This window comes from Cnephaeus nilssonii (assembly GCF_951640355.1).
Source record: "Cnephaeus nilssonii genome assembly, chromosome: 11".
Classification (NCBI taxonomy): Eukaryota; Metazoa; Chordata; class Mammalia; order Chiroptera; family Vespertilionidae; genus Cnephaeus; species Cnephaeus nilssonii.
In genome coordinates this window covers 70,136,805-70,150,105 of record NC_137082.1, presented here as the reverse complement: position 1 = coordinate 70,150,105, position 13,301 = coordinate 70,136,805, and the positions used below count along the sequence as shown (strand labels likewise).

The window sequence follows — 13,301 nt, the reverse complement described above, 5'->3', positions numbered from 1 at the left end:
ATGAGAATAGTCTGTCGAGGAATTAACATTTTTGGAAATCTAAAAACCTTGGGAAGAAAGGTTCAAGTCACATCCAGAATTTCAAGTAATTCAGTCACGTTCAAGCCCTGTTCATAGACTTCCGTTCTCACCCTCCAGCCCTAGTGCAGGTCTTTCAGTGTAGCCCAGTAGGAGCAGAGTGCTGGGGAAGGGGGCGGGGGGGCTTTGCTCAGAGAGCAAGATCTGTGAGCCAGCTGAGACAAGCCGCTATAGAACAGGGGAGGGTTGTGGAAAGGTAGTATTTACAACACAGTAAAAAAAAAATGTACTCAACAATAATCTCCCAACCCATATGCTCTTCTCTTACCCTGTGGGTTTGACGCTTTTGCCATCAAGAGGTGCGGTCTTCCCCCAGATCTCCAGGATAGGCCAGTATGAGGCAAAAGGGTAAAGGTGAGACCCCTGGATTCTGGCCTAGGACTCTGAACCCACCTCAGATTCTCGTCCCCTCAGCCCCACTCTCCTCACGCCTGGTGATTGCCTCCCAGAGTGGAAACCCACGCTGTTTCACCAGAGGCCCCTGGAGTTCCATCCCACTCCGAATCACAGCTCCCTACTGTGTTCCACAGCCTCTCATGATCACCCCTGAGCCCAAGAAGACCTTACTTTTCTATAAATAGAGCCAGGAAGTATATACTGTGGTTTATTTTTACTGTATTCCTGAGGACGAACTGGACAGTTTCTTTTTTTCCTCACATCTTCAGGAGGATCTTTTAATTTGGTGGGAGGGTGGGTGGACTTTTTAGAGTAGAAGCCACACTTTGCAATAAGCTTGTTCGTCTGTCAGAGCCCTCTTCCTCTACTCTGTGACTAATAATGTTTATAAGAAAAAAGAAAACAGGACACAACAAAATGGGGGGGTGGACCTGCCAAAAAGAAACCCCCCTCCCAAAGACACTTTAATGAAGCAAACAGCGCATTTATACAGATTTCATATTTCTATCCACCTTTCCTGATCTGTGTTTTATATATATTCTATAAAAATATATATGGTGCACAGCTGCTGGGAGACCACCAGGCGTGCCAGCTGGGGGACCTTTTGTAGGGGTTGGCGTGGGTGGTGGTGTTGCCACGCCTGGAGCTGGCGACGGGGCCTCCCCCCTCCCGTCACAATCAACTTTGGATTCTGTATTTTTTAATAATAAAATAAGCATAAACCTCTAAAAAAAAAAAGGTGTAGTCTTGTTTCCTCCCTCTTAGTCTGGTACTCTGGTGGAAGTGACACACATCGGCTTCTGACACTAGGTCTTCTAAAGCTGTACAGCTTCTGCCTGATTCTTTAGAGCCACAGGCTTCCATGCAAGAAATAGGAGGCCACTTGGGATAGACTACCTAGATGGGCCTCCAAATGATTCCTGCCCCCAGCATCAAGTCTCCCGTAGTCTTTCGAGTTGTCCTGAAGCCCCACACATCATGGAGTGGAGACAAGCTGTCTTTGCTCTGACCTTTGTGAATTCCTGAACCACAGAATTCATAGACATAAAATGGCAGTTTTAAGCTATTAATTTGGAGTAATTTGTTATGTAGCAATAGATAACTAAACACGTACCAAGGAATGTTTTGATCTATTTGAATCTAATCCAAAAACTTCACTTTCCAAAGGGGACAGAGGCCTGGGGAGACCCGGGCCAAAGAAGCAGTGCCAGCATGCCTACTAACCTGGAGCTTCTCCCACCCACCTCCTAACCAGAGAAGATGCTTTTGAGGGCCAAGGCCTGTCCAGCCATGGGTCAACTGGCGTTTTTCTTTCATCTATGGGTGACTTGTGGCAAGGATGTATGTCTTCCCCCAACTTCTTAATGAAAAAATTGAAACACCCAGAAAGTGGAAAGAATAGTACAAAAAACACCAGTACACACCACCTAATTTTAAAAATTAACATACTGCTATGTATGCTTTATGCATGTAAATTTTTGTTACTGAACACTTGAAATTAAATTTCAGATGTAATATTTCACCTTAGTATACTTTATTTTTTTAAATAATTTTTTTTTTTTTTTCAGACAGAGGAAAGGAGAGGGAGAGAGGGATAGAAACAGCGATGAAAATCATTGATCGGCTGCCTCCTGCACGCCCCCTACTGGGGATCAAGCCTGCAACCCGGGCATGTGCCTTTGACTGGAATCCAACCCGGACCCTTCAGCCCCAGGCCCATGCTCTATCCACTGAGCCCAACCAGCTAGGGCATGTGTATGAACTTATAGATGAGAAAGTTAACTGACTTGAACAAGTGTTTCAATTTTATTCTTAAAAAAACAACAACACACCACCACCAAAAACCACCACAAACAACAAAAAGTGATAGCACCAGTCCTAGCAGATAACACATAACAATAACTATTGGAGATTTTACTTGTTGAACTCAAATACCTCTCTGATCAGAGAAACATTAGTGTCGAAAAGAGGAGGTAACACAGGACAGGATATGTGTAGGTGCCAAAACATTCCTCTCCCCATGAGCAAGGAGGAACGTTTGTGGTATTTTATAATTCATAGATTACTGTGGCTCTTACTAAGTTACTTTTTACTTATAAAACCAAATATTAGAAGTTTTAAACTCTGTTCTGTAAAAGGTTCTAGGGCTGTATGCATGCATGCCTTAATGAAATTTAATTTTAAAAATTGTAAATAAAAAAATTTAGGTAATACCTGAAAACGGACTAACGGAAGAAGAGAACGCATTTCATCCCCGTTCCCCTTTCTCCAGCCCATGTTATCAACTTCTTCCGCTGCCTTTAAGAGACAATAATAAATATACACTTGTGAGAAAATTCTTGCTTACACCAAATTTTAACATGAAGCCTACTAATGTTTCATCCTAGGGCTGCCTGCAGCCCACAATCTAATCCAGGAAAGAAATGAACTTCAAAGGTGACAAATGGCGGGAAGGACACCTGCGGCGTTAGGAGCTGGCCCAGGGCAGCTGACGCACGGGGAGCCGTCAGGGACGGCTCGGCACCGAGCAGAATGGGGTCCGCAGGGCTCGGGGCCAGGCCAGGGGCGACTGCTGACCGCGAAGTCCCGTGACCGCCACAACGCCAGAGGCCGGCGAAGGACCCGCCCTGCTCCCTCTCATCCCTTGGGCCTTTCTTCCTCGGCACGACCTCAAACGGCAGGCGTCAGGGGAGGCTTCCCAGCGACGGTGGCTCCGCGGGTGCGGGGCTGGCGGGGTCCACCCGGGAAGCAGCAGACGGTGGTAACATGGCCGGAACGCGGAGGCTCCGAGCGGAACCGAGCGCAGGCGCCCTCTGGTGACGTCAGGCGGCGAGACTCCCGCGATGCCTCGCGCGGCGCCCGAGTCCGAGCGCGCGCGCCTGAAGCGGGCGCTTTGTGAGCGGAGCTGTGGGACCCGCAGCCAGGGGGTCACACTGAGACAGGTGGTGTCGCAGTCCCGGTCCGGGCGGCGGAGAGACCGACGGTGCATTTGAGAGTGCTGGGTGCAAGGCAGCTTACTGGGCCTCCGAGGACAAGCATGAGAGCAGCGGAATTGTCCTGAGAATTAGCTGGAGTGTCACAAAAATAATTAAAATATAGCGCTTATTATGTATGTACCAGGGATTGTTTTTAGTGGTTCACACATATTTATTTAATGCTATACGACCCTACAAAATAGGCGCCAGTGTGGTGATTAAGAGCACAGACACTAGAACCAGACAGCCCAGCTTTGAATCCCTGCTTTGCCATTGACCAGCCGTCTGACCTGGGGGAGGCCTGTGTCTCAGTTTCCCCATCTGCCAAAAGGAGATAATTCTAATTCAGCCTCATAACGTTGTTATGAGAATTACATGAATTAAAATTTGTAAAGCATACAGAACAGTGGCAGGCATATAATATAGTAAAAGCTATCTAAGTTTTTGATAAATCCTTTTACAGATGAGAAAACAGGCACAGAGGAGTTAAGTAATTTGCCTAAGACCACACAGCTAATAAGTGATGGAGCTAGGAATGAAAACTAAGGAAGTCTGCTTCAGAGCCTGCACTCTTAAATACTATGCTCTAGTAATGAAGAGGGGAAGTCCATGTGAATTACTTTATGGGGGAAGTGGGTTCCGGAAGCCCTGAATTAATGGATGTGGAAGCGTCTAGCACTTAAGATGTCAGTGTTTCACCCTGGCCTGTATGGTTCAATTGGTCTATTGTCCAGTACACCAGAAGGGGGTGGGTTCTATTCCCAGCTGAGGCATAAAAAAAGATGTCAATGTTTCTTCTGTTGTGGTAAATAAAGTTTTCATCAACTGGCTAGACTGTCCCCAGTGTCGGGCAGTTTCTGGAAGAGGAGTCCGAGGCATAAGCAGGGACTAGAGGCTGGCTTCAGCCAGGTCTTCCCAAGCTCCTGCTAATTTACTTTCAGCATGCCTCCCAGGGAGCTGGGTGTGGAAAGTATCAAAATTACAACTTAAAATGGAAATCCTTGCTAAGCCTCTATGAATTTAAGCACATGATAAAGAGAATTGGACTCAACAGTTAAATTCTGGGCCTTGGAGATACTGCCCTGAATTCAGGGACCCAGCATGCCAGAGTTTTGTCAATGTAAGAAACATTCAAACCTGTAGAGAATTTTTATGATTTTATTTGAACCAAACTAACAATTGCAGGGAAGCAGAATCTCAAAAGATTGAGAAAATACTCAAAACTGTGATTCTCCAGTTTTGCCATTTATTTATTTCTCACCCAAAGACACATATATTTAACTAGAGGCCCAGTGCACGAAATTCGTGCATGGGGTGTGTGTGTGTGTGTGTGTGTGTGTGTGTGTGTCCCTAAGCCCAGCCTGCACCCTCTCCAATCTGGGACCCCTCGAGGGATGTCCGACTGCCCATTTAGGCCCGATCCCACTGGGCAGTTGGTCATCCCTCTCACAATCCAGGATTGCTGGCTCCCAACCACTCACCTGCCTGCCTGCCTGCCTGCCTGCCTGATTGCCCCTAACCACTTCTGCCTGCCAGCCTGATCACCCCATAACCACTCCCCTGCCAGCCTGATCACTCCCTAACAACTCCCCTGCCAGCCCGATTGCCCCCAACTGCCCTCCCCTGCAGGCCTGTTTGCCCCCAACTGCCCTCCCCTGCAGGCCTGGTCACCCCCAACTTCCCTCTCCTACCGGCCATCTTGTGGTGGCCATCTTATGTCCACATGGGGGTGGCCATCTTTGACCACATGGGGGCGGCCATCTTGTGTGTTGGAGTGATGGTCAATTTGCATGTTACCTCTTTATTATATAGGATGATTTTTAGAGAAAGAGGAAGAGAGAAACATTGATAGGTTGCCCTCCTATACATACCCTGACCAGGGATCTAACTGGGAATCAAACGTGAAACCTTTGCATGGAATGACGCTCCAACCAACTGAGCCACCCATTTTACCACTTATTTATGTATCATAATCAAAGGGGAAGATATAAAGGAGTTAGATGAAATTCACTAGTGATAGATTAAGGAGGTGGGAGAGAGCAAAGTGGGGAAATCTCTGGGACTGATAGGATAAAAAAAGGAATAGACACTTTCACATTTGTGGGTATAGGATAGTTAACAGTCAACAATTAATATGATAAAATAACAAAGAGGGGATTTGTGGTCTCTGCTCTAGTGGGTGTTTGTGCACTGAGGGGAGTTGGGGGAAGCTGAGGGGGGGTTGGGGAGAAGGAAATTACCTTGACATTCTAAAGGTATGCTATTGTAGATGCAAAAAGACGATAGACAGGCCCAGTTAAGTTGAAGATTGATGTTTGTAAGGGAGGAAACACTGCCCTAGGACATGACTACTCGCCATGAACTTTTTGAGTTTAGAGTTTCAATTTCAGACCTTCCTATGCGGTTACTTTACGTTTCTGAGTTTGTAATGTTACAGAGAACCGGAATAATCAAACAATGCCGGAGAGTTTGGAGTCACACTTTATTCACCGGTGGGCTTAGAGAAAATGAATTCAAATTCTAAACAAGGCTACAAGCAGAACTTCCCTTTTTATTAAAGAGCCAACCCTTCGTGCACTTAGTGGTTATCTCGCTGCTGGCCTTGAAAACAACACAGTTCTATCCAATTAAAAAATGCACCTGGCATGGCAGTGAAATGATGGGCATATCTAGTCTCTGGCCTACAAGGTCAGACAGCTAAGTTTATCTTCCTCATTATTCAAGCAGGCTAAAGCAGGCTAGAAAGCAAAGTTATTTTTTTAGAATAAGAGGCCGTCTAAAAAAAAAAAAAACAGCAGAGAATTCAAAATAGTGGTTTTACAAAACAGGGGTTAGCCTTCTCAGTAAGGCCGCCCTGCAGGCCTCTCCTGAGCTTGTCAGGTTTAGAATATGGCCCCTTCCCACCTCCACTCCCCCTCACCTCCACCTCCACCTCCACCTCCACCTCCACCTCCACCACCACCACCACCACCACCTCCACCACCACCACCACCACCTCCACCACCACCACCACCACCACCGCCGCTGCCGCTGCTGCTGTTCAAGGGGAACCGCTCAAGTCAAGCAGATTCTGGGCAGTGGACCCCAAGGATAACTACGTGGGGAGCGGGGGGGGGGGGGGGGGGGCCGGAAGTGTTCCTGGCCCCAGCAAAGGCAAGGAAGCGGGTTTCTTTTGGGGAGAGGTGGTGGTGGGGGTGGTGATGGGGCAGAAGGCTATAAACCTGATTATGGAGTATTTTACCCAGAGGGAGAGGGGGCCGAGTTTTAAGTTCTGGAGAAGCTGGGTCCGGTTTACATTTTAGGGGGCTCACTCGGGCTGCCAGAGCCACTGAGTTCGAGGCTGAAGGGGAAGCGGGTGGGAAGGCGCAGCCCTGGTCCAGGTCGGGGTGCGGGGCCGCTGCAGGCCGGGGCTGCAGGCCGGAGGGGCGGCTCGGACTAGCCCGGGGCCCCTCTTCCCTCCCGGCGGCTCCCGCCCCTCCCTCCGTCTGGGCTGTGCGGGCGGCTCCGGGGCCACCCCAGCCCCACCTGCCGAGCCCGTTCTCAGGTCCGTGGCGACCCGCCCAGAGCCGCACCTTCCAGGTCCTCCCTGCCCTGGGGCTGCGGGGCCTGGAGCCGAGCGCCGCCCGCCCGCCGGCCGCCCCGAGCGGCCCCGCCCCCGCCAAGCCCCGCCCCGCGCCCGCCCGTCCGCCTGCGCGCCAGGCCGGGCGGTGCCGACGCGCTTGGCGGGAGATAGGAAAGTGCTCCTGCGCGCCGGCGGCGCCTGCGGTTCCTGCGAGCGGCGGCGGGACCGGCGGGGACGCGACGCCTCCCAGCGCGGCCCAGGGCCCGGAGCGGCCGGAGCAGCCCGCGCTCGGACCCCGGCCCGGCTCCCGCTCCGGGCTCAGCCGGCGGGCAGCGAGCGCGGCGCGGCCCGGGCCGGGGGGATGTCTCGGCGGACGCGCGGGTGAGCGAGCGGGCGGGCGGCCGAGGGCCCCTCCCCCTCCCCGGGGTCCATCCCTTCCCCCCAAACCCCGACCCCTGCCCGCACCCACCCTCGCCTTAGCCCCTCAGAGCGGGGCCGGCGGAGGCGTACCCGTGGGGAGTCCTGCGTCCAGGGCCGCCCGAGGCAGGGGGCGCACGAAGCCGGGGGTCTCTGGGGGCTTCTCGCTCGGCTCCCCGGGCCTGTCGGGCCTCGGAGCCGGGGCGGGTGGGTCTCCTGGGATCTCGGCCCAGCCCTGAATGATGTCATTTTGTCTCCCGCCTCATTGCGAGGTGGGGGTGGGACAGCGGTGTCCGCTGGAAGAGCCATTATGGGGCGGCTGGCGACCCTTGGGGAGGGAGCGATTTCCCAAGTCTCAGAGCGCGGGAGGCCGAAGCGGGGAAGACACTCGCCTTTCAAGCCTGTTGGCGTTCAGATTTGCCGGCGGGCATTCCCCTCCACCCCCCCAAATCCCGGGAAGCACAGAGCACCCTAAGCCCTCTCCCCGGCCTGAGAAGGGTGCCGGGGGTGGAGGGGTGGGGAAGGCCTCTCGACTCGCCCACCGCCTGGAGTGCGGGTCCCAGCTGGGTTGAGGTTCAGAGATCCGCCTTGCTGTTCCACTTGAGGAGGCTTCGGGCAGCTGGGGTTGAAGGTGAGGGGAAGGCACATGTGTATCGAGGCTTCTGTTCCAGGAGCCCCTGGGGCCGAGGCCGGAACTGCGCTCTGCAGTTTACTTATTCCCTAGAGAATACGTGGCGGAGTTGAGCCTGAAAGCTGGGGTCCCTTTTTAACACCTGTGCGCCTGGGAGCCCGGAAGGAAAAGGGGGTTCTCCCCTGTTCCCTCCCTGCATGAGGGCAGCCCCGACAGATAACCTTACACCCTTCTCAGGCAGAGGGCAGAGACTTGAAAAGCACTGGTGGCTGGCTTCCCCCAGAGTTCTCAGCAGAGCAGCGTCTGATCCCCAGGCAGTGGTCAGGGTGCCGGGCACAGGGTCTCTCCAATTCAGGCCACCATTTCCCAGGTCAGCCCCAATTCTCAGGCGGTTTCTGGTCAGGCACTTGTCAGGTCCCATCCTGATCTTTGCTTCAGGAAGTGTTGCTCCAGGGAATCCCAACAACCCCGGGTCCCCTTGCTGCTTCTCCCCTGGGACTCAGTGGAGGGATGCCGGGTGAGGGATGGTTTCTGCACCCTGGCACCCTACAGTCATCATCTCCATTCTTGGCCCCTCACTGGAACTTTCCCCCCACCCCCCAGCAGTGTCCCACTTCCTACTTAGCTTCTGACTCACCGCCTGGAGCAGAGCCCAGCACCTGGGAGGGCGTAGAAAAAGGGTGTGTGGGACCTGCGTGTGGTTGCCACCACTGACGTGGCCTCTGCTTTTTAAGCTGAGGAGAGGACTTTGAAGGTGTAGGTTTCGAACGTGGCTCTGGACTTGGCAAATAGCATAACCCCTGTGAGCCTCAGTTTCCACATCTATTAAGTGGGGACAGTGAGGAATGCATGTGAAGGGGGTGGTCAGTGCCATGTTGGTGATTGAAATTTATCATCTCTCACAGAATTCTCCCAGCTGAGTTGCTGTCTCCATCCAGTGAAATGTTGCAGCGTGTTCATGCAGACACGTTTCACCTTTGAAGGGACATTTGCTGAGCTTCTGTTAGAAGCTGGGTGTTGGAGAACTAAAGATGGTTTCTGTCAGAAACAGGCCCCGGGGCAGTTGGTTATAAAGCCAGCTTCATTTCGTCATTAGTATCTTACAGAACTTTTGTCTTCTACGTTGAGGTGGTGGAAGACCTCATGAATTGGGTCAGGAATGATTGGGCATGGCTGAATTCCAGGTCCTTCTGTGACTAATGTATTGCTGGGTTTAGACAATCTGCCCTTTTCCTCCTTCCAAAAAATTCATACTAATTGGCATTTCTTATCTACTAGTAGGCAGCATTGTGTGTTCATTCATTCCTGAATCTGGTCATTCTCTTGAGTAAACATTTAGGGCCTTTTGGTGCCAACCCCCGAAGACCCCGCAGGTGTGGAGGTGGAGCTGACCTCTGCCCATGAGGGCAAGGAGACAGGAAGCCTAAGGGCCTACATTCTTTTTTAAAATGATTTTGAGAGTGAAGAAGCAACTGGGGAGATCCTGGGTGGGGCTGCTCTGGCTCACTGAGATGTCAGAGAAAAGGGCGCCTTGGAGACAGGTTCAGGGGATTAGCCTGGGGTGAGCTGCTGCTGCCCATGGCCCCCCTGATTACAAGTCTCCTGGGGGTCCCTTAGAGTTACTAATGTATTGCTGGGTTTAGACAATCTGTCCTTTTCCTCCTTCCAAACAATTCACACTAATTGGCATTTCTTATCTACTAGTAGGCAGCACTGTATGTTTAAAAGTTGTTATCGAAGAGAAAATACTAAATTGGTGTCTAGTTTTGATTGAATATCATTCTTCTGGGAAGAAGAGGGAGAAGGGAAAGGTGCAGGCTATTCCCAGGATGGGGGCGGGCGGGGGGGGGGGGGGGAGCCCTTGCTGGGCCTACATTCTGAAATAGAATTTCCAAGGTATCCTAGGAGCATAGGAAGATGTTGACTTGAGGAAAGATGTGAGTTCTGGAGGAGGCAGAAGGAAGATGGACATGAAAGGAAGTCCCTTTCACACACGGTCTGCACTTGCCTTGCTTGTTTGGAGATGAGGAGGCTCTTTCCACGCAGGAATGGACTCCACAAAGGGGACCTGCTGCAGATCCCACCACATGGAGTTGGGAGCACCTGACATCCCGGAGGTGGAAAGCATGATCTCGATTTTCCTAACCTGATTTAATTAAATCTGATCAAATATGGAACTTTGGAGCAACTTGGAAAAGCAAACTATGCTTGTGTGTAGGCAGGGATTGGAAAGGGATGTGCAAAAATGGACATATTTACTAAGATGACATATTTTAAATGTTTTTATCAAATAACCAATATTTTTTAAAATTTTGGTGTGTCATATTGACTGACACCATCAACTTTAATTTTTTTTTTTAATATGTTTTTATTGATTTCAGAGAGGAAGGGAGAGAGAAGTATCAGTGATGAGAGCGAATCATTGATTGGCTGCCTCCTGCGTGCCCCCTGCTGGGGATTGAACCCACAACCCCGGCATGTGCCCTTGACCGGAATTGAACTGGGGAACTTCCAGTCCTCAGGCCAACGTTCTATCCACTGAGCCAAACCGGCTGGGGCCATCAGCTTTAATCTTCAGAACATCCATGCAAGTTTAAAAGTTGTTATCGAAGAGAAAATATTAAATTGGTGTCTCGTTTTGATTGAATATCATAATCTAAGTGAAATCACAACTTCTTTTTTCTTGTAGCTTTTCCAATCCTTAGGGTGTATCTGAAAAATAAAAGAAGAAAATGAAAATAGCTCATAACCCCATTTTGTTAAACTTTTTTTTAAAAGGAGGATGGAAGTACCTATGTTTTTGAAAGCAAAAAGAGTAAAAACCTGCTTCCCACAAAACTTTCCCTTTCCCTAGACGTCACTGGCCCCTGCCCATGGGCTGTCCATCCATCATGTAGCAGGATAAGGAGACATATGTCCTTGACCTTTGGCTTGCTCTCCCTGCAGTGAGGAGCTGGATGAGCTACACTACCAGGACACAGATTCAGACGTGCCAGAGCAGAGGGATAGCAAGTGCAAGGTCAAATGGACCCACGAGGAGGTGAGTGACACTGAGGGGCAATTACAGCAGGAGTGATGGCAGCGGGGGGGTGTGCATGGTGCCCTGGTGGGTGCAGTGAAGAGAAGCTGATGAAAGAAGTGGGTGGGTCTTTGATTCTCCCACTTGCCTCTTCTCCTAGCATTCTTGGGGACTCTTAATACTGAGGACTCCTGTGGGAGGGGGCACTTGTGTTTCTCAGACCTCAGGACCAGCAATCACTGTTGTGTCTCTTAGAAGCTGGTATATTCTGCATCATGAACAATAATTGTGTTTCTTGTCCTTTAACTGCTAGGAGGTTTAGCCAAGTCTGCAGCCCCCTTTATTATTATTGTATCTTTGGACCTCAAGTTCTGAATTGATTTTCTTTTTATTCTTTAGTCAACTTTATGGAAGTATCATTTATATACAACCAAATAGACCTTTTAAAAGTGAACAGTTCAACAGTTTTAACAAAACATTCCCTTTGTGTTCCATCTTTCCCACTTCCAGGCCACCCCGATCTATCTCTCGGCTTGATTTATCTTGCCTGTTCTTGAATGTCCTATCAGTGAAATTATACAGATGTGCTCTTTTCTATTTGGCTCCTTTTGTTCAGCAAAATGTTGTGTGATTCACTAATTTGTTTGTTTTTATTGCTGAATAGTATTCATTGGATGGATATGCCTCGTGCTTCACTTGTTGTTGGGCATTGGGGCTCTTTCTAGTTGTTGGCTATTGTGGATAGAGCTGCTGTGAGGATGCTTGATAAGTCTTTTTGAGGATTGTTTTCTCTCTGGGCAGGATACTGAGGTACAGCCATGGGATGGGTGTGTGTTCAGTTTTATAGAAACTGCCAGACCTTTTTCTAAATTGGTTGTACCGTCTTAGATGCCTGCTGGCCTTATTTATTTATTTATTTTACTGTAGGAGTTGTAAATCCCTTTTATATTATAAAAGATTAGAGGCCCAGTGCACAAAATTCGTGCACAGGTGGGGTCCCTAGACCTGGCTGGCGATCAGGGCCAATCGGGGCCAGGCTGATCAGGGCTGGGCGCGGAAGGAACGGACGCCGGACATCGACACCGCCATCGTGGGGTTCCCTGCCTCCCTCCCTCCTCCTTCCCTTACTGCTGAGCCGCCACTGTGGTGGGCAGGCCGATTGGGGCCTGCCGGCCGGGGGAGGGACAGGGCATAGGAGGTTGGCTGCTGGCCCCTAGGAGGGAGCCAGCCCTCAGCACCCCCTCGGAAAGGGGCCATGAGGAGGGACCACGGGAGGTTGGCCGGCTTGGGGGGAAGGGACCACGGGAGTTTGGCCAGCCGGGGGAGGTTGGCTGTGGGAGCGCACTGACTACCAGGGGGGCAGCTCCTGCGTTGAGTGTCTGCCCCCTGGTGGTCAGTGCGCATCATAGCGACCAGTCATTCCGGTTGCTTAGGCTTTTATATACACTGAGTGGCCAGATTATTATGATCTCTGAATGCATAATAATCTGGCCACTCAGTGTGTATATGTATATGTGCATATATATATATATATATTAGAGGCCTGGTGCATGAATTCGTGCATGGGTGGGTCCGGCCAGCCTGGCCGGGGGAGGGGACATGGGCAGTTGGCCGGTCTGCCTGCTGGTCGAACTCCTGGTCGAGGGGACAATTTGCATATTAGCCCTTTATTATATAGGATATACACTGAGTGGCCAGATTATTGTGCGTTCAGAGATCATAATAATCTGGCCACTCAGTGTATATAGATGCTTGTGCAGAGGAGTGCTAAGACAGCCTTTCTGTTCATCCCATCCTATTGTGGACCAGGAACTATTCAGCTTTTGTGGGCTTTGAAGAATCAACAAGATGGGGTCCCTTCCCCAGAGCAGCTCTCTGCTTGGCATGGAGAGAGAAGACTGCGCGCAGGCCCCTGGATGCACTGTGGTCTTCCATGGCGCCGGGAGGATTGGTGTCTGTGTATTGCACTAAGGCATCTAGCACGTTGGAGGCACTAGTAATTGCTGAAATACTTTAGGGGGAGAGTTAATGTTGTCTGAAGAGATTAGGGGAAGTGTCATGGATAAGGGTTTGGAAATTCAGCAGTCAGGGGGGTAATTGTTGAAATACCTTTAGAAGGAGAGGTTATTGTTGTCTTAAGAGGTTAGGGGAAGTGTCATGGAGAAGGATTTGGAAATCCAGCAGTCAGGGAAGTGTGCAAAACCATGGGCAAGTCAGAATAGG

The 13,301-nt window shown here is 50.6% G+C and overlaps 1 protein-coding gene across 1 annotated transcript in view; it reads left to right on the top strand.

Annotated features, from left to right (window-relative positions):
- The first annotated feature begins 7,169 nt into the window (after nucleotides 1-7,169).
- The window catches only part of MYBL2 (MYB proto-oncogene like 2), a 29,700-nt gene continuing 23,568 nt past the window's right edge, over nucleotides 7,170-13,301 (top strand). Inside the window, exons 1-2 of the mRNA XM_079784456.1 lie at nucleotides 7,170-7,392; nucleotides 11,006-11,099. Of these exons, the coding sequence (XP_079640582.1) occupies nucleotides 7,373-7,392; nucleotides 11,006-11,099 (114 nt within the window). The 5' untranslated portion in view covers nucleotides 7,170-7,372. The remainder of the gene's footprint in view (nucleotides 7,393-11,005; nucleotides 11,100-13,301) is intronic.